Source organism: Carettochelys insculpta, chromosome 1, assembly GCF_033958435.1.
Source record: "Carettochelys insculpta isolate YL-2023 chromosome 1, ASM3395843v1, whole genome shotgun sequence".
Lineage (NCBI taxonomy): Eukaryota > Metazoa > Chordata > Testudines > Carettochelyidae > Carettochelys > Carettochelys insculpta.
In genome coordinates this window covers 265,832,826-265,860,610 of record NC_134137.1, presented here as the reverse complement: position 1 = coordinate 265,860,610, position 27,785 = coordinate 265,832,826, and the positions used below count along the sequence as shown (strand labels likewise).

General features: G+C 46.1%; 2 protein-coding genes across 5 annotated transcripts in view; one reads left to right on the top strand and one right to left on the bottom strand.

Annotated features, from left to right (window-relative positions):
- The first annotated feature begins 5,019 nt into the window (after positions 1 to 5,019).
- Positions 5,020 to 11,925, top strand: YARS2 (tyrosyl-tRNA synthetase 2). Its single transcript, XM_074983793.1, has 5 exons — positions 5,020 to 5,796; positions 8,258 to 8,425; positions 9,407 to 9,562; positions 9,912 to 10,082; positions 11,670 to 11,925. The coding sequence occupies exons 1-5, from the start codon at positions 5,033 to 5,035 to the stop codon at positions 11,827 to 11,829; spliced, it is 1,419 nt and encodes a 472-aa protein (XP_074839894.1). The 5' UTR covers positions 5,020 to 5,032; the 3' UTR covers positions 11,830 to 11,925.
- A 9,637-nt stretch (positions 11,926 to 21,562) lies between these two features.
- Positions 21,563 to 27,785, bottom strand: part of DNM1L (dynamin 1 like) — a 67,955-nt gene continuing 61,732 nt past the window's right edge. For all 4 annotated transcript variants that reach the window (XM_075006747.1, XM_075006756.1, XM_075006765.1 and 1 more), the window contains 2 exons: positions 27,425 to 27,584; positions 21,563 to 24,855 (listed from right to left, as the gene is read on the bottom strand). In XM_075006747.1, the coding sequence (XP_074862848.1) occupies positions 24,799 to 24,855; positions 27,425 to 27,584 (217 nt within the window). In that variant the 3' untranslated portion in view covers positions 21,563 to 24,798. The remainder of the gene's footprint in view (positions 24,856 to 27,424; positions 27,585 to 27,785) is intronic.

Below are 27,785 nucleotides of genomic sequence, written 5' to 3'. Positions count from 1 at the left end.
CCTTGATCACCACCTGGTCACCCGCTAAGGTGAGTGTGTGGGCGGGAGTCTAGAAATTGATGCTGAGCGTTCAAGGCTTGGTGTTCTGGCATAGATATGGAGTGTGGGCTCAGCCACTCTCCCTACTGGTCCCCCCAGTGCAGTCCCTGGAGTGGTACCTCCTCTTGGCCAGTAGCCCCCTTCCCCCACTTCATCCTTGGTCCTCTTTCCAGCCAACTCTGGCTATTCGCTGCAGTGGTTGGTGGGTGCAGGCTGGTGGTGGCCAATTATGTGTCAGCTCTGCTGCCCACCCATCAGCTCTTTTCATGCTTTCCCTCTGCCTGCAGCAACTGTTCACCTCCTACATATCCCCTGGGGCAGGGGGTTTGCCCCACTCCCAGCAGCACTGTGCAGAGAACCAGCTACTGGTCAGATCATTCAGATCACTACCAGCATTCTGGGTGGCAGGCCCCTTCCTGCCTCTGGCTGGGCTGGCAGCCAGGGAAAGCTCATGACCGTCTGGCCCCCGGCACTGGCCAGGAGGAGCAGAGCCCTGCTGTGCAAAGCCCCACACAGCCCTGGCATGAGGAAGCTTCTCCATCCATCGGCTGAGCTCTGTCATGGTGGCAGGGAGGACACTGTTTCCAGCCTGTTTGCACTCTAAGGCTGTGTCTACACGTGCACACTATTTCGAAGTAGCGGCGCCAACTTCGAAATAGCGCCCGTCACGGCTACACGTGTTGGGCGCTATTTCGAAGTTGAAATCGACGTTAGGCGGCGAGACGTCGAAGTCGCTAACCCCATGAGGGGATGGGAATAGCGCCCTACTTCGACGTTCAACATCGAAATAGGGACGTGTAGACGATCCGCGTCCCGCAACATCGAAATAGCGGGGTCCTCCATGGCGGCCATCAGCTGGGGGGTTGAGAGATACTCTCTCTCCAGCCCTTGCGGGGCTCTGTGGTCACCGTGTGCAGCAGCCCGTAGGCCAGGGCTTCTGGCTGCTGCTGCTGCAGCTGGGGATCCATGCTGCATATACAGGGTCTGCAACTAGTTGTTGGCTTTGTGTATCTTGCACTGTTTAATGAAAGTGTGTCTGGGAGGGGCCCTTTAAGGGAGCGACTTGCTGTTGAGTCCGCCCCGTGACCCTGTCTGCAGCTGTGCCTGGCACCCTTATTTCGATGTGTGCTACTTTGGCGTGTAGACGTTCCCTCGCTGCGCCTATTTCGATGTTGGGCTGAGCAACGTCGAAGTTGAACATCGACATTGCCGGCCCTGGAGGACGTGTAGACGTTATTCATCGAAATAGCCTATTTCGATGTCGCCACATCGAAATAGGCTACTTCGATGTAGGGTTCACGTGTAGACGTAGCCTGACTGTACACACTCCACAGCTCCCCCTGCCTCAAGGCAAGGGTGTAGCACACTCATCACACACTAACCCTGCCCTATGTCCTCCCCCAGGGCGTGTGGGCCTGCGCTGTCCCCAGGCATGCTACTGTTGATCCACTACTCTGGCCAGGTTTGCTGAAGACCCTTCAGAAGGATTCTCTGAGCCCTGCTGTACAATGCATGCTCAGGCTTAACCCCTTCCTGCATGTGCCTCAGCTAGCGAATAGGAGGTGGCTGGGTTATGTTGGTGGCCAGCAGCAGCTTGGAGGTGTTAGCTGCCTTTCAACACTGTGCAGGCAAGAAGGGACAACATGCTTCCAGCCACAGAAGAGCAAAATGGACGTGTGTGTGAGGGGAGAGACAACTTCTCCAATACACACAGTCTGGTCATCCCTACCCTCCCACTCTGACATTCCTGTGGCTAGAAGCAGCTCCCAACTGGTCCTTCCTACATAGTTCTGAAAGGCTGCAGCTGGCCATGCCCTGTTGTGGAACCTGACAAAAATCACAGCGGGGTTTGTGACCCTTCCTGTCCCTCACATTTCCTTGAGAAGCTGCACCAGGTGCCAGAAGAGGTGAGTCCATCCTGTGGATCCAGCCAGATGTGCAGATTGGAGAGCATTGGGCAGAGAAGGTTGGGCCAGGTCAGTAAGTCACCCCCACGCTTTGTGTGAGAGAGGGGTTCGGGAGTGTATGTATGTCACCTCTCCCCATGCAAACCTGAAAGAAAAGAAGGTAAATAAAAAGACTCTACATATGCAGTATTTCTTTTTAATGGAGGCTCAGTCAACTTGATGCTAATTTGAACATTTGTACTGTATAGTGCTGATTGACTGCCATGGAACTCACTTGAGTATGAGTAATTTTACCAGGTGTCCTATATTCAGCCTGGGGAAATGTGGTCACCCTAGTCATGATTACAAGCTGTTTCCAGTGACATTTAATATAGCAATCCTGTTTCAGGAGGTAGTAGGGGGGCATCAGGTGGAGCAGCAGGGAGGGCAGGCAGCGGGGGGAGGGAGCCAGGTGACAGCCTCCCAAAGCAACCTGGCTATGTCCCAGAATATGCCCATGAACTCCTGCCACACTGCCCAGCACCAGATGGACACCTCGCAGCCTCTCCTCGGCCACTTCCGCCTGTCGCTGGACAGCTGCCAGGAGCTGGGGGTCCACGGGGGCCATACCGGGGGTCCACGGGGGCCATCCCCTGGGTCCGACAGTGGTGTGCCCATCCTAGCCTCGGCAGTGTCCCCACGCGCTGGCGGTGCCTGACCTTTGGCAGACTCTCGGGGATCACGGAGGGTGCCTGGCTGCCGAGGTCATCAGATGGTGTAGCTGCGGAGACGGAGGAGGGGGAAGGCTGTCAGTACTGTTCCCTGTCCTGTGGCCCATGCCCCCCTTCTCCTTGGGTCCTGGGTCTCCGTCCCCCGTCAGTGGGTGTGGTGTCCCTGTTGGGTGTCCCCACTGCATGGTCCCCCCACCCCCGGGGTTAGGGCCCAGTGCCGTCCATGGGTGTGGGTGCTGACGGGCGCTGATGGCCATGCCGCCATCCTGGGACCGTGCTGTGGCTGGACAATTGCAGGTCAGGGTCTGATGGGGGTATGTGGGGTCCCCAGTCATGTCTGGTGTGCCCTGTGGGGTACGTACCTGACCATCAGGGGGAGCCCCGGTGGGTGGACACCTGGCTGGTGCTCTGGGAGAGGAGGTCTATGAGGAGCACCCCCTCCTCGCTGCTGGACCCCTCTTCCACCGTCCTGAGGGTTGGCTTCTCGGGTGGACCCCAGGGTGCTGGGTTGGCCTCTGGGCCGGACTCCGGCTCCAAGGCCTGCTGGGACTCTGCAGCTTCAGTGTCCAGTGTGGCCTGGGAGGAGGAGGAGGTGTCCCAGGGACCCAGGATGGCCCTGAGCTCCCTGTAACAGGGGCAACTGGCAGGGGCAGTCCCAGACCAGCTGGCCAAGTTCCAGACCCAGGCGTAACCCTGCCACAACTCCTTCACCTTGCTGCGGACATGATCCTCAGTGCGGGCAGGGTGACCCCAGGCAGCCAGGCCCTCGGCCAGTCGGGCAAACAATTCCATGTTCTGTCACTTGCTCCCCACCATGTGGAGCACCTCCTTCTCACCCCAGAGCCCCAGCAGGTCTTGGAGCTCGGCCTGTGACCAGAAGGGGCCCTGCCGCTTTTTGCCCTCCCTCGTTTGGCTGCCGGGGGGCCCTAGGTCCCCTCTGGGGGAGCCCTGGGGGCGCTCTGGGGACTGGCTGGATGCCATGGGTGCTAGGTGGTGGTTCGGGGCCTCTGGAGAGCATGCAGGGCTAGCGTGTGTGTGTGCTGCTGTCTGCATGCTCTCAGTTTCCTGCCACAGGAAATCCGGGTGTGTGGTGCTTTAAGGGCTGCTGCTCCTGGTGATCATAGAGTCCCGCAGGGGCTGGACAGCACATCTCAACCTCTCAGCTGATTGCCACCATGGAGGACCCCACTATTCTGAAGTAGCAGGACGTGGATCATCTACACACGCCCTATTTAGATGTTTAATGTTGACGTAGGGCGCTATTCCCATCTTCGGATAGGAATAGCAATTTCAACGTCTCGCCGCCTAAAGTCGATTTCCACGTCGAAATAGCACACGGCACATTTAAGCTGCGTCTACACGTGCACGCTACTTCGAAGTAGCGGCACCAACTTCGACGTTAGGCGGCGAGATGTCGAAGTCGCTAACCTCATGAGGAGATAGGAATAGCGCCCTACTTCGACGTTCAAGCTTCTGGCTGCTTCTGCGGCAGCTGGGGATCTATGCTGCAGGCACAGGGTCTGCAACCAGTTGTCAGCTCTGTGTATCTTGTGTTGTTTAGTGCAACTGTGTCTGGGAGGGGCCCTTTAAGGGAGCGGCTTGTTGAGTCCGCCCTGTGACCCTGTCTGCAGCTGTGCCTGGCATCCCTATTTCGATGTGTGCTACTTTGACGTGTAGACGTTCCCTCGCTGCGCCTATTTCGATGTTGGGCTGAGCAACGTCGAAGTTGAACATCGACGTTGCCGGCCCTGGAGGACGTGTAGACGTTATTCATCGAAATAGACTATTTCGATGTCGCAACATCGAAATAAACTATTTCGATGTTGGGTGCAGGTGTAGACGTAGCCTTAGATGTAATGCGCGTTATTTCGACGTTGTGCCGGCGACTTCGAAGTAGCCGGCTAGTTTAGACGCACCGCTGGAGTCAGGACTGTTAAACCAATTTTCCCCCACTATAGCCCAGGCCCCGTGGAGCCCTGGGGGCGACGGAGCGCGAGGAGAGGTTGAGGCAGCAGGTCCGAACTAGACCCACTAAATCGACCCCCTGGGGAGGGATCTCTGGGCAGTTCTAGGCGAGCCCTGTGACCCCTGTGGGTGAGGGAAACCACTGCGGGCGGAGGGGGTGGCGGCAGCAGCTCCAGCACCTCTGAGGGACACCAGCGGTCCCGGGCGAAGCAGCCCCAGCTGACGCAGCCCCTCCCCACGGCATGGTTCAGTCGGACCCAGGGGGCGGGGCTTGCTGTCCGGGTCTCACGCAGCCCCGCCGCTCCCGGAGGGCGGGGCGGCGGAAGCCATTCCGGCTCCAATATGAGGGGAGGAGTCGCGCTTTAGTCCGCTTCTATCCCAGCATCCCCTGCGCCGTCCCTTCCAGCCAAGATGGCGGTGCCCGTGATGATGGGGGCGCGGTTGTGGGGCGGCTTCTCCCGCCGCATCCACCACCACGCGCAGCGGGCTCCGGCCGCCAAGGGGCTGCTGGCGGCGCAGTGCGAGCGGGGCCTGTTCCACGAGGTGTTCCCGGCGCAGAGCGCGGAGGACGGGCTGCCTGCCCTGCTGGAGCTCGGCCAGCCCCCGCAGACCGTCTATTGCGGCTTCGACCCCACGGCCGACTCGCTGCACGTCGGCCACCTGCTCGCCGTCATGGGCCTGCTGCACTTCCAGCGCTCGGGGCACAACGTCATCGCCCTGGTGGGCGGGGCCACCGCCCGCCTGGGCGACCCGAGCGGCCGCACCAAGGAGCGCCCGCCGCTGTCGGAGGAGCGCGCGCGGGAGCACGCGCTGGGCCTGCGCGAGGGGCTGCGGCGGCTCTTCGACAACCACCGCCAGCTGTTCTGGCCCGCGGCGGGCGGCGCGCGGCTGGGCGAGGTGGTGCTGCAGGACAACGCGTGGTGGCTGGGGCGCGAGCCCCTGGTGAGCTTCCTCTGCGGGGTCGGGGGACGCCTGCGCATGGGCACCCTGCTGAGCCGGCAGAGCTGCCAGGCCCGGCTCCGCAGCCCCGAGGGCATGAGCCTGGCCGAGTTCCTGTACCCGGCCCTGCAGGCCTACGACTTCCTGCACCTGCACCAACACCACGGCTGCCGCATCCAGCTCGGGGGCGCCGACCAGATGGGCAACATCATGTCTGGCTACGAGCTTGTTACCAAGTACGGGCATTGGGAGGTGGGGGCGACCGGGTGGCACGAGGGGCTCTGGGGGAGGCTCAGCCCATGGGAGATGACGGAGGCTAGTGTGCCTGCCCCCCGCTTCAGCTCTGTAATGGATGCTACTGTGGGCTGCATCACCGTGGCCACAAGCCACCTCCATCACAGTGATGGCTGCTGGAGAGATGAGAGCCCAGCCTGCCAGGTGCCATCATGGGCTACACCAGTATGGCGACATTCATCTTCTCTCAGAGAGACAGGCAGCCTCAGAACAGCCACATGGGGCAAGTGCCATGGGCTGCAGGAGTGTGGCTGACTGCTTCCTTCCGTAGGGTTGGGCACTGAAAGCCCTTGAGAAATGGTAGCACCTAGCCTGCTAAGTGCCATCTTGTGCCTGTGCAATCTAGCAGCCTGGGACCTGTCGCCTAAAAGCAAGGAGGGCTATCCTAAACTCAGGCCTGTAGCTTCCCACATGCTACTCCCCCAGGCATGACTCTGATGAGGGCAATATTAAAATACTGAAACAGTCAAACTTTTTCTTTTACTGATTCTCAAGTAATATATATGGAGTTCAGCATGGCCAAGCTCAAGTATTCAGAAATATTGAATGAGGCCTCAAATAGTTAATATTGGCTTAAACTTAATTTAAAAGAAGTTTTCAAAATTTGTCTTTTGCTTTTTCACTCTTTAGTGTAGGGTGGGGAACCTTTGGCCTGCAGTCCAGATTCAGACTGCAGCTTGCCTGGATCTGGACCCCAAGACTTGGGGCTCCCCTCCCCAGTGTCAAGGGTGGGTAGGGAGCTCTGAGCCTTGTGGACCAGATCATGCAAGCCGGGGCTGGATCTGGTCCATGGTCTCTGCCTGGGGGGCCGCAAAGGAGGGAGCATGGCAGCTGTAGTACTTCCTGGAATCTTTATTCCAACTCTTATGACAATTATATATGGCTCTTGGGTGCCTGGGAGACAGTACATGCATTCCTGTGAAAAAATCCCATGTGGCATGTGTAAGAAAATCTGTAGAATGTAAAAACCTTCTTAACTGGTATGTAAATGTAAATACATTAGAACAGTAACATATGTAAGTTTTTAATGATATGAGCCTGAGACCCAGCAGCCGATCATGCTTCACCTCCATTTACAAAATTTCACGCACCCCTTTCTGCCCCTGCACTTTGCTCATCCCTGTACTAATACAGTAGGGTCTCACGATTCCTGAACTTAATGTTAGCAAATTCAATTATTTGTGAGTGGCCGCTTCCCCCAGGGTAGGAGCGCTGGCAGCCACCACTTCCCTTGGGGCTCTGGGTCACCCTTCCCCCGTATTTGTGAAAATCAACGTTCGTGAGGGTTCTGAACACAGAACCCTCGAGAATGTTGAGACCCTGCTGTACATCAAAATTGATCTGGTATGCATCTTAAGCAGGGTATGCAAAATAGAGCAATGGCCTAGCAGAACCTTTGGGCAGGCTCCCTGCCTGGCCTGGCCCCGCATGTTCCCCAGAATGACTTGTTGTTAAGGCCAGGGTGCATTTCTGTATGGTGCCAATCCCTTGAGGGGGAGAGGGTCTCTGCTCTTACCTGGACCTAGTACTATGCTCACAGCTTCCCATGGGATGAAAACTGGCCAGTTGGAGTTGCAGGGGCAGTACTTATGCAGGACACAGAGACCAGCTGCTGCCTTTATCCCAAGGAGTAGGCCGTGCAGGGACACAGACAGGACCCAGCAGCTGGCTGCTTTGAGAAGCATGTGGGGCAGTGGCAAGCAGGGAGCCTGCCTGATGGTTCCACTGGGCTGCCAGCCAGGAGTTCTTTACATCTAGTACCCAGCCCTCTGCCCCAGGTGACCACCCCCTTTTGCACCACACCCTGTGACCCTGAACCCCTGCCCAAAGTCACATCCCCATCCTGAAACTAAACTCCATACCAGAACCTACAGCCACTTCTGCACCTCCAGTCACCTATCCAGTGCTCCCTCCTAAACCCATACCCCACACCACCTCCATTAATCTTGTAGAAAAATGTAGCCCCTGACCACTTACCAAATTCTTAGAGTAGGCCCCTGTCAAAAATTATTGCCAACTTCTGATTTTAATAGAGTATTCTGAATCAGGTACTTTAGAAGAGCCTGCAAGAACCTGTATGGAATAACTTGTCTACAGAGGAGTTTCCTTCCTAACCTTTTATTAGCTGCTAGTTGGTTTATATAATGCTTCTAAATTTTTAAAAACAGAAGAGTGTTTCCTTACATATAAAATAGTAGTTTATTTTGTATTCCATCAATATTGTTGCTTCAGCTGTTTAGTGGCAATGAGTTCACAAGACAAATTTTTAAAAATACTTTTAGGATAATATAATTAGTTTGTGAAAGGCTTAGAAACATCTCAGAAGGACCAGTATTTCCAAGTACAAGTTACATGTAAGTATACGAGGCAATGTGGTAATGCACTGTGATTCTTTCCCCACAGGGTGACAGGAGAAGATGTGTTCGGAATCACTGTGCCTCTTATTACCAGTACCACTGGAGATAAATTGGGAAAGTCTGCTGGTAATGCAGTTTGGCTAAACAGAGATAAGACCTCTCCATTTGAGCTGTATCAGTTTTTTGTTAGACAACCAGATAGTGCTATTGAAAGGCAAGTAATTCTTAAACCTAATTTTTCACACAACTTTCTTCAGAAAACTATCTTCACTAAAAACGTGCCTGTATTTTATACAGATACAGGAGGAGATCACACAGTGGCCGTTTCTGCACAGGCCACTTTCTTCGAAAGTGACATGGTAATACATGGCCTGAAATATGCTAATGGGGCAGAGATGCAAATTCCCTGCTCCTTATTAGCATACGGTCACGTGATTTGGAGTCCGGAAGACCATTCTTCCGGACTCCAAAATGCTGTGTAGAAGCGCGGCCCCTGGGGGAGCTTCTGGAAGGAAGTCCTTCTGGAGCCCCCTTCTTCCCAGAAATTTTTGGGAAGAAGGGGGCTCCAGAAGGACTTCCTTCCAGAAGCTCCCCCGGGGGCCGTGCGTCTAAACGGCATTTTGGATTCTGGAAGAATGGTCTTCTGGACTCCAAATCATGTGACCGTATGCTAATGAGGCTCAGGGAATTTGCATCCACACCTCATTAGCATATTTCAGGCCATGTATTACCATGCCACTTTCGAAGAAAGTGGCCTGTGTAGAAACAGCCAGTAAGATATGTTTCCACTGTTGTCATGCCTGTTCTTCTTTTGAAAACTCACTGATTATATGACATACCAGATTAATAAATATGCTTGACATTAGCACTTAATTTATTCACACACATTGATAGACACATTCCAAGTTATTATTAGAAAAGTGATCCTTTGAGTTTTAAGTGGCGTGGGAAATACCACCAAGACGATGTATGCGTTTCCAAAGCTTGTGCACTTGGAGAAATATTTGAAATGATTGCCAAACATTAGTCCTAACTGAACAAAAAGACATTAAAAAAAAAAAGTATGAAAAACTTGTCTACAATGTGGATTAATTAAATATGTTAACACAGGGAAATTAAGTTTGCATGACAGAGAGAAAGGAAGTCTAATATACCAGCTGGTGTAGAAGTAAAATAATTCCCTCCCTGCTCTTAGGTACCTGAAATTATTCACTTTCATTCCTCTTCCGGAGATTGAGCACATAATGGAAATGCATGCTAAAGAACCTGAAAAGTGGGGAGCTCAAAAACGACTTGCTGCAGAAGTAACTAAGCTTGTGCATGGGAAGGAAGGTCTGGAATCTGCCAAAAGGTGAAGTTTTTGGCTAATTTATCAGTCCAGTTTCATGCTTATTTAGGTTAAGTGCTCTTCATGCGCAGAGGGAAATTGTGTGGATAGTTCATGAACAGTAAAGGGTGGAGGGAGGTACATTTCATGTACTTCTGCAGATGCTATTATTCTTGAGCAGCACTGACAAAGTTTGAAAGGTTCAACTGAGTCTTTTTTTTTGGCAGGAAGGTAGGCTACTTTGGTAAAAAGATGCATTCTGCAGTAGGTTGACTATTCAGTCAGTCCTGAACACAGATACTTTCTCTTGAGTTTGGGGTGAAAATCTCAAGGAAACAGAAGAATCCTAACTCAGTTAACATTGTTCTTTTAGGTGTACAAAAGCACTGTATCACAGCAATGTGGAGGCACTGGAGGCTATGTCTGACCAAGAATTACAAGAACTCTTCAGAGAAGCTCCATTTGCTGAATTGTTGTTTGAACCTGGAATGAGTGTACTTGACTTGTGTCGCAAAGTAAATGCCATTCAAGATGGGCCCAATGGGTATGTTCTACTTGTATTCTTTAATTCCTGTTTCTTATATGGGCTACAATTGTGCGCTTCAGAAACTCATTTCTAGCAAAGTCTGCTTTTGTCCAGTCTTTTGTTATATCAAAACAACAAAGTAATCATCCATCTGAGAAATCACGTAGTGAGGTGTGGATGATCTGCCTGTCAATACTATAACTCCATAGCAGGAGACAAGTATAGGTGTAGAAGTTTCACAACACACTAGTTTGATTTATAACTTAAGGTGAAGGTAATTTGGTCAGAACTATGCTGCTAAAATTATTCACAATACTGTATTCATCTGAGTTGTAGAATGTTGCTGACCGCTGTATTTCATTAAGTACCTAAGTCCGTGTCTTTTACTTTGCAGCAGGACATAATCAATTCTAAATGCACTAAAGAGTGAAAACAGAATTGATTGGTTAAGTATTGAAAGAAGTGTATTTATTGCTGGTGCAGTGCAACAGATTGAGCTATGAATAGTTAAAGGTACATGAGAACAGTCATACTGGGTCAGACCAATGGCCCTTCTAGTCTGGTATCCTATCTTCTGACCAGTGGCCAATGCTAGGTGCTTCAGAGGGAATGAACAAAACAGGTAATTACTAAGTGACCCATCCTCTGTCACCTATTCCCAGCCTCTGATAAACAGGGTAGGGACATTAGAGCATGCTGTTGCATTCCTGCCCATCCTGGCTAGTAATTTATTCATGAACTATTCAGTTTTTTAAATTCTGTTATAGTCTTGGCCCTCACAACATTCTTTGGCAAAGACCGCCACAGGCTGGGTGTTGTGTGAAGAAATATTTGTGTTTGTTTTAAATCTGCTACCTGTTAATTACATGTGGTGACCTCTAGTTCTTGTGTTATGAGTATACACCACTTCCTTATTTACTTTCTCTGTATCTGTTAGGTATTTATAGACCTCTATCATATTCCCCCCCGTAGACATCTCTTTTCTAAGTTAAAAAATCTTAATCTTATTAATATTTTCTCATATAAGTGTTCCACACCTCTGCTCATTTTTGCTGCTCTTTAGTATACATTTTCCAGTTTGTGTGTCTTTTTTGAGATGGGCTGACCATATCTTCATACAGTGTTGAGATGTGGGCATATCCTAGATTTATACAGATAATATATTTTGTCTTACTATCTTTCCTTTTCCTAATGAATCCCAATATTGTTAGCTTTTTTGACTGCTGCTGCACACTGAATGGATGTTTTCTGAGAACTATCCACAATGATGCCTAGCTCTGTCTTGAATAGAAACAACGAATTTAGATCCTATTATTTTATATGTATAATTGCATATGTATATAAATACAACTGTAGAGAGTCAGTTTCCCCCTTTACTTCAGCTGTCAACTAAGGCATCTTGCCGGAGGTATGGATTGATGTGTCTCCTTGGAACATGACCGATACCAGTCAGTCATCGTTGACCTGGACTAAATTTAACTACTTTAATATGAGCTGCCCAACTTGTACAGTCTCCTGCACCAAAATTAATACAGTAACTTTTTCTAATCTGAATGAGAGTTAGCAGTGGTCAACTTCATCTTGTGATTACTGTCTTGTTTTAAGGTACCGGACAATTACAGATGGTGGAGTCTCTATCAACTACATTCAAGTAACTAAACCAGAAACTGTACTTATTTTTGGTCAACATATCCTCAAGAATGGAGTGTCATTACTTAGGATTGGAAGGAAAAACTTCTACGTTATAAAATGGCTGCAGTTGTGACAAGAGCAAATGCCTAATGAAAGTAAGATGCACTCTCATATTAAGTTCCCCAAGTCGTGTGTCTTACTTTGTCCTTTATATATTGTGCATATTGCACAGCTCTCAAGAACAGCCCCATAGGAGAGTAGTGTTTGTCTCATTTTTCTCACAGTGTGAGATTCTACCTAGTAGTTCAAATAAAAACAGCTACATTTATGAAAAAAGGAATTTTGTATTTGTTTTAATTTTGACAGTATATAGCAGATTAATGCCATGAGTCTTGGAGTAAAGAATACAGTAGTGCCTTGATTTTTCCACTGTATCTGATCTCTCATGTGATCTTATCAGTTCCAGGGCTCTTGTTGTTCTTTAGTCATTTCACTTTTTTTTCCTACTTCCTCCTTCAAAATATCGGTCTTGCTCTTGAGGCTCGGGGGAGATCTCTTTCAATTTTTCAGTCAGTCTCTCTGAGACACTCGGGTCCACCTGTGCTTTGCACAGATCGGCCCAATATCTCGTCCATGGCTTCACAATCTTCTCCCTGTTCATGAGCACTTAGTTCTCATCTTTGATCGCCATCTGCTTTGGTTGCCATTTTCTATTAATATTCCTAATTGTCTCATACACCTCCCTGGCCTTACGTTGGCTGTAATATCTCTCTCTCTCTCTTCACATTGCTCCTCTCACCATTTCTCCTTATCCTTTCTGGCTGCTTTCCTTACCTCATTCCATTTCATCCTATATTAGTGTTCTGCCATCTCAGAAACATCTCTTATGATCTCTTCTCTTGAACCAACTTCAGTGTCTCCTGGGTAATCCACTTTGTATTGATCTTTTCTTCTTCTGGAACAGTCTCCTCAATTGCCTCTTCTATAGAGATGGCTATCCCTGCGACTCTCTTATCTTGGTCTTTCTCTGTGGTGATAATCTTCTCTTCAAGCACTGTTCTGTATGCATTCCCTGTTTCTTCCTCACATAGCCTCACCACGTCTCTTCTTTTCTTAAGGTGTGTCTTACATTTTCTTCTGGAGTTTTATCTTGATGTTTGCAATCACTAGACTGTAGTCTGAGTCTATATCCGCTCCTTGGAAAGTTCAGCACTGCTGTATTGATATCCATCTTCTTATCAACATCATATCTATCGTGTTCTTGGATTTCCCATCATTCGATCGCCACGTCCACTTCCTACACACCTTTTGTTGGAATTTTGTATTGCAGATCACCGTCTCATGCTCTGTAGCAAACTCTAGCAGTTTCATTCAAGAAATACACTGACTATGTAATATAGCATGGAAAGAAGGGAAGGCGCCTAAGAAATGGACAAGATCTGTGCTAGTGACAATACCCAAGAAAGGAAGTACATTGGAGTGCAAGAACTACAGAACGATTGCCCTAACAAGTCATCTAGGTAAGGTGCTGATGATGATGATACGGACTGAGAAATTAAGATCGCAGATAGAAGAACATACAGCGGACGAGCAAGCCGTGTTCAGGAAAGATAAATACCATACAGTAGATATTGGCACTAAGACTGATAGCGGAGAAAGCTCGACGAAAGAACAAGAACGTATACACTTACTTTGTTGATTTTTCAAAAGGCATTTGACAGTATAGATCAGAAAGTGACTTGGGCGGTTGTTGGGGTCATACGGAGTGGATAGTAGACTGATAAAATTGTTGAAGAATATCAGTGAGAAGGTGGAGGCAGCGGTGAGAACGTGCGGGGAGTTGAAGTTGCTTTAAAACAAGTAGAGGTACGAGACAAGGAGATCCAATATGGCCAAGTATCTTCATTGCACATCTGGAGAGAGCAATGGACAAGATCAAGGAAGAGGTAGAAGGGGTATCTGCACGGAAAAAGAATTAACAACTTGAGGTTCGCGGATGATATAGTTTATGATTGAGGAAGATGAGGAGAAGCTAGCAAATGGTGCAGGTGTTGAAGAAGGGAGGTGGTACGGACTGATTATGAACATCGATAAAACAAAAACAATGGTATTTGGATATAAGGAAATAGGAAGGAAGATCATTGTCGATGGTACTGAACTAGAAAATGTAGAGAAGCTCACGTCTGGGGAGCAACGTAATGTGTGATCTAGACTAAAAGAAATAGTGACTAGAATAGTGAAAGCAAAAGCAAGTTTGAAGGCAATGGATAAGATCTGGAAAAGCAAAGCAATTAGCTTAAGAACAAAGCTGAACATCTTGAAAACGTGAGTATTCAGCAGCACGTTGTACGGATGTGAGACATGGGCGATAACGGAAGATTCGAAAAGAAGAATATTGGCGTTCAAAAGGAGTTGTTATAGAAAGATTCTGAGAGTAGGATGGATGCAGAAGGTCACCAGTGAATTATATAGGAAGATACACCCCAAAAAAGCCTGCTGCAGAAGGTTATAAAACGGAAGCTACAACTATTTGGACATATTTGCAGAATGAACGAATGAACAAAAAATCAAGACCCTGGTATTTGGCATAATGGATGGTTCGCATAGGAGAGGCAGACCCCACAGAGAATGGATAGATGATATAGTAGATTGGTGCGAAGCTAGTCTACAGAAACTAAGCCACTCTGCACTGGATAGGGAAAGGTGGAAGGAAATAGTGAGAGAGGCACCAGACACCAACGGGTGCTCAGCCCACGGTTATTGATGATGAGTGCCTTGATTTACGCAAGGGTTGCATTCCCACACACTCATGTAACTTGAATTTCACGTAAGTCGGGGGCAGCTTTTTTCCCTGGTGGAATGCAGAAACACCTGGGGCTCCTTTTGAAAGGTAGGTCCTGGGGCTGGGAGGCAGTAGGGGAGGGTCAAGCCAGACAGTGGGTTGGGGCCGTGGGAGGGGGAGAAGGGGGTGGAGTTGAGCTGGAGCAACGCAGGGGGCTGGGGGTTGAGCTAGACCCATGGGTGGGAGTGGGGTGCTGGAGTTGTGCTCAGATGGTGAACGCAGGGATGAAGGAGTGGGGTGGGAGTGGGTTTGAAGCAGGGCTGAGTTGGAGCTGCATGGGTTGGGGAGGGGGGCAGGTGTTGAACCAGCGCAGCACATGGAGGTGGGGTTGAGGCGGAGGAGGGGGTTTGAACCGGGGTCACGCTTGAGGGGTGGGGAGTGAGTCGGGCCTAGAGAGGTGTTGAACTGGGACCATGTGGGGTCGGTGGGGAGTGGGATTTTGAGTTGTACTTAACTTGTGTTAATGCGAGTTAAACCCAACTTGAAATCATGCACTTCAAGGGTTTACTGTACTGTAACAAACTCAGAGCAAATATTCCATCTAGTGTACCCCAAAATTTTTTTGGGGTAGATCAGTTCTCCAAAACACAATCTCGGTGCAATAAATATGTCCCAGAAGTCAATCTCCCTGTTTGCCATCAGGATTATGGAAAAACTCATTCCCTGCTTCACTCTACCTCTCCAGGAGAGATGTGTTTTGTGTTCTAGATTGAGACTTCAGCATTTTTGAGCTGTGACAAGAATTTGAACATTTAAACACAAGGCTCTTGTTTCAACCAGAGCATATAAACTTTATCCAAAAAGGTGAGCTGTGATGAGATGAACATTGCTGTTCTTCCCATTAGGAACTATGAAGTTACTAAAATATTTGGAAGTCTAAAGTCATGAAGTCTTTGGTGACTATTGGAGAAAGAGGGTGTGGGTAGGTAGATGCTGTATTTATACAGAGCAGGCTGGCTTTCTTTACCACCAGCAATTCTTGGTGGAGAGTCTACACAAGTTCCTAGTGCTACTTTCTTGGAAATACAGAGATATGCATATTGTGAATACCTGTTTAAGATTATATCTGACCTCAAGAGCAGCTGGAAGTCCTATGTAATACAACAGAGTCTCGCCATTTGTGAGTGCCATAGTCGTAAATTCAGTTATTCACGAGTGGCCTCACTTCCCCGAGGCCGGGAGCACCTGTAGCTGCTGTTTCCTGGGGCTCCAAGCCCCCTCCCCCACATTTGCAAAAATCAGCATTTGCAAGGGTTCCGAACACACAACACTCATGAATGTTGTGACCCTGCTCTCGTGGTTTTGTTCCTTCTACAACTTAGATGCCAAGATGTAGGTAAACAGTGTGAGGTTGTTGAACATGAGCAAGGAATGAGAAATTTTAGTGCATCAATCTGTTGAGGGGAGAGACCTGCCAGTGTCCCCTTGCAGAATGAGCACTCCTTGGCCAATCTGACTTCACCCTGACAGAACAGCGTACATAAATCAGCAAGTTCAAGCTTAAAGATACTAGAGATCTGCTGCTTGGCAGATCTGGCTTTCATCAGGGTAACTTACATAAGATGTGCAAAACAAAACTGGCTAAGCCCCACTTAAAAATGTAAGCTCTCTGATGCAGGGACCATCTTTGAATCTGTCCTGTGTGGATTATAATTAGGACCCTACCAAATTCACAGCCATTGCAAGTTTGTCAGACCATTAAATGTGTGCTTCTATTTTATGCTGTACAGATTCATGTGGAAGGTCAGTGTTTCTCTCAGTGGGAGTCCTCCCAAATGGAGTTGCAGAGGCACTGCTAGGTTATTTTAGGGGACTCGCAGTACTGTGACCCTTATGTCTGTGCTGCCTTGATAGCTGGGCTGCTGAAAAGTAGTGGAAATGGACTGTGAATTTGGTAGGGCCCATGATCGTGCCTGAGCCTATCGATGTTATTGCAAGACAAACAAATCAGCTGTCCGAACATGTTTTACACAGGAGCAGTGACATTTTGGAACTCAAATTGGCCTCTTCTGATAAAACACAAAAGCAAGATTTCTTTACAAAAGAAGCAGCCCAGCTCTGCCAGCTGACATAGCTATGACCAAATCAATGTGTTTTCCTTCCAATTCCCCTACTAGCAAAGTTGATAAGTAAAAGGCAGGAGGTAACAAGTCTGGCTGGACAACAGAGCAATAACAAAGACATGTAGCTCTAGGCTGCACAGAGAACAGTTCCGAAAAGTACTCACTGATGAAGTTTCTTCTGAGCGTTTTTGGAATATCGTTCATAACTAACAACTTGCTGAAATGTGTGTGCTGTACTCTCAGGACTGCTTGTTCGCCCTCCTGCAATGTGCTGGAGGTGGCATAGTTTAGCACCTTCTTTCCCACCAAGGACCTTGTCAGATTCAGTAGATCATTTCCTAGCTACACAAACAAACAGGACAGGATATAAAAAAAAAATCACTCATCTACTTTTTGAAAATAGGTACAGAAGTGTCTCGAGTTACAGGAGGGCTGCATTCCCACGCACTGTCGCGTAACTCAAATTTAACATGTGTCGGGGGGGTGGCTTTCTTCCCCAGCATAACGCACATTCTGCAGCTGGGGAAGCAGCAGGAGCACCAGGTGCTCCTTTTGAAAGGTAGGTCCTGGGGTTGAGGAAGGGTTAAGCCTGGCAGTGGGTTGGGGCTGTGGGAGAAGGTGGGTTAAGCCTGCTGTTAGGGCTGTGGCGCAGGGGGTGGGGGGGAAGAGTGGTGGAGTTGAGCCGGGGCTGTGCCATGGGGGGGGTTTAACTGGGGCGAGGGGGAGCAGGATTGAGTATTTCAAGGGTTTACTATGTAACGATCACTTAATTCTATGGTATAGTAAGAAAATGTCCTTTTTGAGGCCACATAGGTTTCTGCTACAGGGAGCCCTTAAAGAGCAGGGTATATATTTCAAGCAGCCTAGATACTGTGACACAAAGGCTGCCTTATACCCTTTATATACCAAAAGCTGGTAATTGGCAGGCAATTTCTAACCCTGATGAGGTACAGCATGATGTTCTAGCTTCCCCCAGGCCATGCATCAGCATTTGCTATACAAAAATCTGAATTTATCATTGCATTACCTAGTTCCCCCCCCCAAGGTCCCATTGTACTAGATGGGCTACAAACAAAAAAAATTTCCCACGTCACATAAATCTTTTATGCTAAGAAACCACACATTATAGTTCATATCTTCTTAAGGATAGTCTGGGCTTCAGTGTTAAATACCACACCATTTCAGTGCTATGAATCAAACTGTCTGTGCCTTGAGGGTCCTAAAATAATCCTAGCCAACACATTAAATCAGACCTTTTTTTACCAAAGATTTATGCTTGATAGAACGTACTCTACGGCTCCCTCCCATGGGAGTTGGTGCAGGTCTATTTTTCCTTCAGTGCTGTGAATGTTAGTGTGCTGGTAAGCCAGCACAACAGAAAGGAGGCTCTGAGATCTTTACCCTACTGCTTATCGCCTGAGACAAAAGTTTCTCTGCTCAGGCAGGAATCATTCCTGTGCAAAAAGCACGTATCCCTGCACCCCCTCAAATGGGACACACAGCACTGTCCTTTTGCCCAAAGCCACATTAGAAAGCATATCACACTAGAGTTGATGGGTAAAGGGCAGTGCAGCCCCTAAAAAAGATCAATTCAGTAAATTATCTTGACCTGTTTAATCTAAATTCTTAAGGCTTGGTAGAAAAGGCAGAATCCAGAATAATGGAAAGAATTTCTTCTCTGGGATTCATCTCAACCTAGCTCTGTTCTTGAGATCAGTGACTCAGACTGAACTATGTATAAAATTCAGAGTTAAACCTAAAACAAGCCCTGAAAGTGTTCTACAGTAGTTTAATATAGCTTTAGAAATATGCTTTGAAAATGCACAAATACTAGAAGACATGGGACAGGCAGGTATTTTTGTTTGTACAGTACTATAGGGTGATGGTAGGATTGATGTGTAGATGTTACCAGAATATATGGTATATGTCAGTGTAATAATGCTAGCTGCCGCCTGTGGTTGGAACAGCTTTCAGTACCTGCAGAGGATGCACCCACACTCAAGATAAGGCCCATGGTGGATTTAACATACAGGCAGTTGCCCCTGGGCCCCCAGGCGTGAGGTCCCTAAGGCTCCATAACTCCATTTTGCTTTAATGAAACAAAAGAAATGTTTTTATTTTAAAATTAGTGTGTGTAGTACAGGCTCTAGGATGGGCCTGGAGATAAAGTGCTTTGGGATGTAGGCCAGGGGTTCCAGGCTTGGTGTGCAGGAGGGGGTACAGGCTCTGGGCTGAGGATGAGTGAGGGCTTTGGTGTGTGGTCAGGGGAAGGCAGTTAGGGCTTGAGCTTATCTAGGCAGCTGCATGCTGGGGCTGGCAAGGAGGGACCCTTTTCTCCCTGCCACAACACCCCTGCTTCTTCCTGCCAACTCCGGAAGCTTCAGAGCTTGGGGAGAGATCTCTTCATATTGCAGCCCTGAACCCCTGGAGGGGGTTTAATGGGAAGCTACACGGCCACACAGTTTAGGGGAAACTTTGACTGAGATCTTGAATTTGATTGGGAAACCAGGACAAGAGGCCATTTTTGATGTGCTCCTAGAATGAATATTTGACTGAAGATGAGCAAGCCAGGTGATGCAAGTAGCTAGAGGAACATATTTGAGAGCTCAAAGTCATGGTGCAGTCTCAGTAGTTGAAGATGTGGACCCACAATTGGTTAATTCAGACCTCAGGAGTACTGCTAGATTCCTTGTTGATGCTGAGCTCCCACATAGCAGCATTCACACACAACGCTTTCTGTCATGGCCACTTGACTAGGAAATTGTTCCATCTTGGTAGCTGAAGCTCTTGTCTCAATTATGACTGCCTTCTTCGCATCTGGACTGATTTACAGCAACACAATGTAGTTGGGGTATGAAGCCTGAACACTTAGGGAACTCCAACTAGTGCACAATTCTTGCAGCATGTCTCCTAAGCAAGACACTCTTACCCAGTAGCTGGTCTTATCCAAGCACAGGGACACATTGGTGTGTCATCTACAGATTGCTGACACTTGAGTCTCTTCTGACCACTTCATCTTGTAGTTGACTACAGATGTTGAAAAGGAGTGGAGACAGAACTGACCCTTGTAGCAACTCCTCTAATGGGGGGGTGGCGGGGGGAATCTAGTGGCAGGGCAGTTTCTTACCAGTACCGCTTGGGAGTTTGTCCCAGAAGTATTCAAACAATTTTAGCCTATTTGCAAGCGGGGTGGGACAGCACAAACATGCATAACAGATTTGAATACTGTAGGGATCCAGCAAGAGGAAAATGAATGTCTGTTCTCTACCCATTAACTGGAGACTGTACATCAGTGCCACTGAAGCAGTTCGTTCCACATCCTGGTCTGAATCCAAATTGGGCAGAGTCTAAAATGTTAACTTCAGTTAGACAAGCTTTTAGTTTGCCTTTTGCTAGTGTGTGTTTTCAAAAGAGCTTGCTCAGTCATGGGAGTATTGACGGTGGTGGTTACCTAGGACTGAAGAAGTCAGGGTGGGATTCTTCACTGTTAGTTGGACAAGTGAGGAGGAGGAGGAAAGTGGGTATTTCCATGGAAGGGGTGTTGACTATTTTGTTCAGGAGTGATTTCTGCCATTCAGGGTTCTTGCACAAGCTAGGAAGAACATGGGTTGGATTCACAAATCTTGATCTGAGACTCATGTAGGGTGTCGAGAACTACTTGCGGTTACAGCACTGAACTCTGTGAATGCAGGTGGGCTATTGGTTGATGGACGCAAAGCAAATCCATGCTATTTGAGAAGCTTCCCCACATGTGCATGGTCCTCTCAGCGAAGTAGGATGATAGCGCTTCACTAAGGTTAAGATATAGTCATGGTTACTTTTAGTAAAAGCTACAGAGCACAGACAATGAACAAAAATTCATGAAAGTGTGACCTGTCTGTGTCTTTTAATAAAATAACTGACAAAATGGCAAGTAGCTCCAGTACTTAAAGCTGATGATGATGATCCATGAGTTCACCACCACTGTGGTTGCAGGAAGCTGTGACCACATTTCCTAAAGAAAAAGCCCTAACCCCAGCTGCTTTCTGGAACATATCCTCTCCCAGTGCAAGGCAGCATGTTGGCTGTGGGGCCAGGAGGTCGTCTCAGACGGCTGTGGCTGGAATCTGCTATGGCCTCCTGTCCTCCCCTTCAGGACTGAAGCAGAAAATGGCAGAGGTCTCTGGAAGCCACAGATTCTGTGACTTCCATGACCTCTGTGACGCAAAGGTAGTCTTACTTTTCGCAGTACTTAAAGCTCAGCTCTGATGCATACTGTAAGCAATCGGGACTGTTACTCCCTGGAGTGATAGTTGACAGGCTCAATAAAAGCTGACAGGAAGATTGTTGGCCTGTCCTTGGTCTCCACATTTGGAAAAATCACTTATCTTCTGCTTAATTTTAAGCTATCCAAAACATGAAATTCCAAATTAATCTTTTCAAGCTGCTGTAGTGCTCCATGGCAAAACTATTTGAACATGAAGCACCGATTTGGAAATTCTTAGTTAAGGGATACCAGTGAACAGTTTCAGCTTATAAGAATTCAAAATTCATCCCTTCTCTTTCAAAGTGAAGTGGCCTTGGTTGGTTATATCTAATTACAGTAGTTATGTGAAAGGGCTGGCATCAATCCAGTTTGAAAGTGTTTTTGTCCACCTTTTAGAAGCATAATTTTCTCATCAAATTGCAAGGATTTACTAGGTCCAGAAGCTTTAGCCTCTAGAGCTGGTCCTTCTTAATTAAAATGGAGGCAGATATTGACAGAAAAACTGCTTTTTCAATGGCTTTGTCAAACCAGAGACTTTAGTTTGCTGGGGTGGCCGACTGGCGTCTCATCCGCAAAAACTCGCAAACATCTGGTAGGCAGGATTGGAGATGTTTACTACATGTATTTTAGAAATCCATTTGACTGGGAATAATGTCCTTATGTGTATAGAGACATCATTCCCATATAACCCACATAAGTAAAATTTAAAACGGACCACTTTAAAAAAATGTAATTTATTGATATTAAAGCTATGTGCAAGTCTTTCACATGGTTTTATTTACAGTAGTAACGTACATACATCAGATATTAAATGTCAGATTTCTATTTCTCTAACTTTTTTTCCTCCCTTGATTACTTGCTTACGTCAATAGTTTCATAGGATACTGGATTTGTTCAAGATGTGCAAAAACAGCAGCAGTTTTTGATGAACAAATGTGTTGTTATAGTTCCCAAACGTGTTAGACTTTCATTTTCACAGCTTTAGGTACTTACAACTAAGAAAACTTGCATCAGATTTTGTGCACAGAGCAAACAATAGAAAAGGTTGGAAAGGAAGTCATTACCACCCCCTGCACCCCTAAAAGTAAAATCAGAGAACCACAGCCTGGTCTACCCTTGATTTCTTTCCCTAAAATGTCCATACCATTTCTTCCATTGATGAACAACCACCAGTACACTTGCATAGACAAAGCACCTGTGACTGCTGGCATTTCAACCATCCCGTTATCTCTCTTTGCTTAAACTAGATCTAAACAATACGTACTTAGAACACAAGCAGCCAGCTGAGTCCTATCAACATAAATTCCTATTGCTGTACTAGAACTAGGGATGAGACATTCTGGGAGAACAAATCCCAGTATAGAAAAAGCTATACAAGTGTAGTTATATTAGAACCCTGATGTTCAGGTGGTGATGGGTATTGATTGGATCTAGTTCCTCATAATTCAGTTACTTATCTGGTATAAATCAATACACTAACTTATTTAATTAAAGGATGATGTAATGTTAAGCATGGATTGATTTTTCTAAAATTATGCGGTGATAATGGTAGACCAAGTTCTTTTTCAATTCATTATATAGCCTGCTCTTATTTACAAGTGCGGTGATAGCAAATATTACTACAGCATTTCAACCAAGAATTCCGGTCATCAATGCTATTTAACACTTAACTGTACAACTTCTCATGAAATTTACCTTTTACTTGCAAGACTTTCTTGAGTAAGCTGTACTCATTTGCTTTGTGCAGCCTTCTGAAAGTTCACATAACATGCATTTCCTGACAGAGACTGGAAATTATATCAGTGATTAACTATAATATCAGTGATAAATCTGTCAGCCACTAACAAGTTAAAAAAAATTCTAAACCAAGAGTATGCAGGAGGGTGGATTGGAATACTAGGGGCAGGTCTACATTACCCCAGAAGACTGACCTGCTCAGGGTGAATCTGGGGTTTGATTTCACATGTCTAGTAAAGGGATGTGAAATTGACCTCTCAGGAGTTGCAGCTGACCCCTGTACTCTTTGCAAGACATGAGGAGTAAGGGAGGTTGACAGGAGAAACTCTCCCATCAACCTTTCCCTGCATAGACAGCCAAGTTAGTTGAGCACAGATCTATCAATTTTAGCTATGCAACTGCCGTAGCTAGAATTGTGTATCTGCCGTTGGCTTTCTTAGCCTAGTGTAGGCACAGCCGAGGGCAAACACAGTTGCAGACAGCTGAACTGTCTTAGAAGTGGATTCCAATTAAAAGTTTAATGCATTTAAAATAACTATTGGTTAAATTCATATGAAAACCAGTTTGCAGTCTTACACCCTCTCTCTTTTGGTCTCATGTTTCCAGAACCATGGAAAGGAACTTTCCCTAGTAAGTAAAAATGGTAAATTGGTTTTTTTATGCTGATTAAATAAGATATTTAATAAGTCGAGTTCCAGGCTGCTTACAAATATGGCATATTAAGGAGATGGGATTGTTAAGCCAAATAATGTTGTTTCTATACAATGATCTTAATTCTGTGCAAATGTGATGGAATAAACGAAAACTGAGATTTAGCCCTTATTGTAAATAAGGATATACATTTACAATTTTATCAGCTTAAGCAGGAATTAATTTTATGCTAAGTGATGGAATAGTGAAGGAACTGTGTGGTGGTAGAGAAACTGCAGTTGTACCATAGGCCTGATCCACAAAGACACGCCATAAATCTGTTAACAGTGATGTGTGTTTAATTCTTCCACAAATAAACATGCGTGAGAGGAGCAGCATCACAAACATGTCTATTTTATCAAATAAATCTGTGTGAAAAAATACAGTCAAGTGGGCTGGAGCTTAAATTCAAACTGCAGGAAGCTACGTTGCGTAACAAAATTTTAACTTCAAGAGGTTAATGTGATCATTTTTTACTGTGCTGTCTTCATCCAGAAGTAAATAAGCAACTTCATTTCCAACCTCCTGTTTCTTAATCTTAAGATAATTAGGTTACCTTAGAAAAATTCCTAACAGCACAGTATAGTTTGTTGCCTTTCATACGTCCCAAAATTATTTGAAAAGAACTTAAAAAAATCCCACCTCCTCTCTGTCCAACTTAGTTTTAAAAGAAACACTATCTCACAAAAGTTTTTAAATTCATTTTATTTTTAAATTCTATGAGAACAATTTTGCTAGTGGATGGTCCAGAGGTTTGGTCCCAGAGAGGAAAGGGGTTCTTGCACTTGATTATTAACCCCAAAAGTGAAATGCAAATTCTGGTGCACAGTCATTGGTTTGCACCAACTCTTTTGCACATCCTTCTGTTTGCCTTTTTCAAAATGTTCCAGGCTAACTCACCTAAAATGAAATTCATTTATCTAGTTCAAACATTTGTTTTATAATTCTAGTTTCCCTTAAAATTCTGGAAAAAATTGGTTGCTCACATACTTATACATACATAGTGGACATTTTTACTGTGCCAGCTATCAAATTCAGGTTTCCATTTGCCATGGTGCATGCAATATACTCATGAAAGAACTCCTGTTGCTTTCTCTTCATGGTATTTTAACCTCTATTGTAAAAGCAGCTTTAAACAATGCAACAAGACTACACTGTCCATCTAACCCACGAGGCAACTGGTTTAGCAAGCCAGGCACTAGAACTTTAATGGTTCTGCCTAAGTTTAAATGATACTGTCATAGGACAGAAAACTTGGTCTGTTTTACTTGCACCAGAAAACTGGTAAGGAAACATTTAGAGCCATTTATTATGTGGATTAAATATGACTTGTTTTGCAAAGTACAGCATACTTTTCTGTCTGTAAGCCAAACCAACTGCCTTTACTTGAGCAAATTTACACATAGTTGCAGTACACAGATGAGGGTTCATAAATAAAATTCTACCAGTATACAATGCTTAGCAAATGTTCAAGTCATCAGGATTCTCCACCCATGTAAACTGTGTGGTGGGTAGAGATAACCTTCACCAAAGATGTGTCTCTCGAATCTCTGCAATAATCTGACTGGCTCGCTGCAATGCCTGCACAGAGGGGAAAAAACAAAACACTTTAAATATTTTCGTATTTGCCTCTCAGGTGACAACCAAGCAATGATTCTTTGGAAGACAATGTCAGTTCAGCAGTACTTTACAAAACAAGGTAACTGTTTCCATTCTGACAGTGTTGGGAGGCTTAATACACTAGTATTTGTAGAAGCCTTTCAGATCCCTAAATGGAGCATACTATACAGGTGTAAGATGTTGCAAATGCAAGGTTGCAACCCACATTTTGCATCCAATCAGCCCCCACCCCAGCCTCTCAATCAAGAACTGAAAATGTTAGAAATTCATGCAAAACAAAGAGGCTCTGTCCAGTCAAAATTTTTTGTGACTTCTCTTTTGGTTTGAAGATATTCTCGTCTGTCCAAAGCCCCAGTGTATTTGTACTAACGCTCCCTGTGGATAATAAATCTTTAGATAGGCTACACAGATATTTGCCACCACATATGTCATTACAATATAAAGTAGTTTCTGCAGTTAAAGCATAAACTCCCTTTATTTTGTACCTTTAAATCTCCACTTGCATTCTGCCTAATTCATCCACCACTGGACTGTGTCCTGGCAACTTTAACATAAGTCATTTTAAACAAATGACACAAATAAACCAGTTTATGAAGTACCAACAAATCACTCAGGACCGTACAGGATAGATGACTCATGCTCCAAAGAGTTTACACTCAACAAGATTCTCTAACTGACTCAAACGTGTGGCTCAAGTAAGAGTAGAGATTTAAAATTACATTAAACCCTCGATTTAATGGACTAATAGGGGGAAGAGGCATCTGTTAATGAGGAAAGTCCATTATATCCATGTGGTTATACTGTATGATGACGCACTGACCTTCCCAGCCCATCACTCAACTCCTGTCCCCTGCCACCCACCTTTCCTTCCCCTCTCCTGCCCCACTCTTCTCAGACCTCCATGTCCCTCTCCCAATTACTGGGAGAGGAGCTGCACGTCGGCCTGCTCCTTCCACCTCCTCCCGCAGCAGCTCCTCTGGCCCTGGCTGCCCCAGCAGCTCTAGTGAGTTGCTAGCATTTATTGGTGGGGAGAGAGGGAGGGGGCTGGCAGACACTGTCCATTATTTCCAAAGTCTGTTAAATTGGGAACTATTAAATCAAGGGTTTACTGTACACTTGTTACATCTGCTCCTGGAACTGTGACAGCTTAGGGGCTCTGGTCTCAAACGTCCAGAACCAGTACCTGTGTATTCAATGAGAGAACTGACCCACACTATTTCTCCTTCACTGTGCTGATTTGATCTTCTAGGAAACAGATATCTACTAGAAGACTTATGCAGCATTGCCCAGATCTGGGGGCCGCAGGGGTCACGCAGCCCACCCTTCAGTTTCTCCCTGAGAATAGCCTAGGGGTGGCAGGGTGGGGAGGAGTGCAGAGGGTGTGAAAGCTGAGAAATGCTCAGGATGGGGGGGCACAGAGGTGTGGGGGTGGGGCTCACAGCAGGAAGTGGAAAGGAGCAGGATTTAGGGCAGGAGGCTGAGAAGTTGAGTGGAGGGCTGGTTCTCTATGCCATTATCTAAATCACAGAGGAACATTCATCAGAACTTGACCCAAAATTGATCCCCGCAGGACTCCACTCATTACGTGCGTCCAGCATGAGTAAGAACTACTGCTAATTACCATCTGGGAACAGTTATCCAACCAGTTGCACCCACATTATAGTAGTCTCATCTAGGTTGTACTTCCCTAGCTCTTTTATGACATCACGTGAGACATTAACAAAAGCCTTACTAAAGTCAAGACATACTACATATACCACTTTCCCTGTTTCCACGCGGCTTGTTATGCTGTCAAAGATAATTTTTTACATTGGTTTGACACGATACTCTTGCCATATCCATGATGGCTACTTATCACTATTATTTTCTAGATGTTTGCAAATTTATTACTTAATTGTTTGTTCCACTGTCTTTCCCAGTACAGAAGTTAAACCTGACTGGTCTGTAATTTCTTGGGTTGTTCTTATTTCCCTTTTCACGACAAGTTCAAACTCACTGTAGTACAAAAAACAGGTGTAGCATCTGCAGTCACAGCCAAACCCACATCAGTCCTTAATCGAAATTTTTCAGCCAGGAATTTGGTACTATTCACAGAAATAAGTATTTTTTTTTGGGGGGGGGGGCAGGGGGGACAGGCAGACTTTTATCCCCACCTTCAAAAGGAAATTCTGTCAGAGGGGATTACAGAGCTTTAAAGGAGTATATTGGAAAACCAACCAACCAAAGATTATTATAATAAAATAATAAAACTCCTTTATAAAAGAAAGATAAAACCAACCAAACAAAACTGTATTTGGGGCTTACTCCAGGAGCTAGATTAATGATGTACAGCAAACATAACTAGTATTTCATTATTACTTTCTTTCTCATATATGGCTTCTATAAAAGATTGGACTAGATCAAAACAAAACTGACCTGAATCCAAAAGCATGGCAAAAGCCTGAAGACCGTTATACACATAAATCATAAATTGTATTAAATCTGCTGAGATTTTAAGAAACTGTTCATGGGGCGTTTTGGTTTTCAATACCTTTAACATGTCAGCTGCCTCCTTTCTGCGTTGTGCCATGTCCTCAGATTCAGTCAGAAGGTCATCTAACAACAAGGATTTGTACAGCTGTCCAACTAACTCACTCTGAAGAGTGTCTTTCACATGATTCACCAGAAAATGCATCACCGCCTTTGGCACACTGCAAGCAAAAAAAAAAAAAAAGCAAGCCACATAAAGGCATGGCCTTAGATAGTCTTGATTGCACATGCGATTTCAGTAAATCCAAAGTAAATTATTATACAGAATTCTGACAAGAAGAAATGTCCTAAAGAGGTGTAATATGACTGTATCTAGCCCACCTACTGCTGAATTTATTGGCTGTTAGATAGCCACATCTCAA

Coding starts and splice junctions, on each gene's coding strand:
- YARS2 (XM_074983793.1), top strand. CDS start 5,033: ATGGCGGTGCCCGTGATGATGGGGGCGCGGTTGTGGGGCGGCTTCTCC. Junction 5,797..8,257: donor GGCTACGAGCTTGTTACCAA/GTACGGGCATTG, acceptor CTTTCCCCACAG/GGTGACAGGAGAAGATGTGT. Junction 10,083..11,669: donor ATTCAAGATGGGCCCAATGG/GTATGTTCTACT, acceptor TCTTGTTTTAAG/GTACCGGACAATTACAGATG.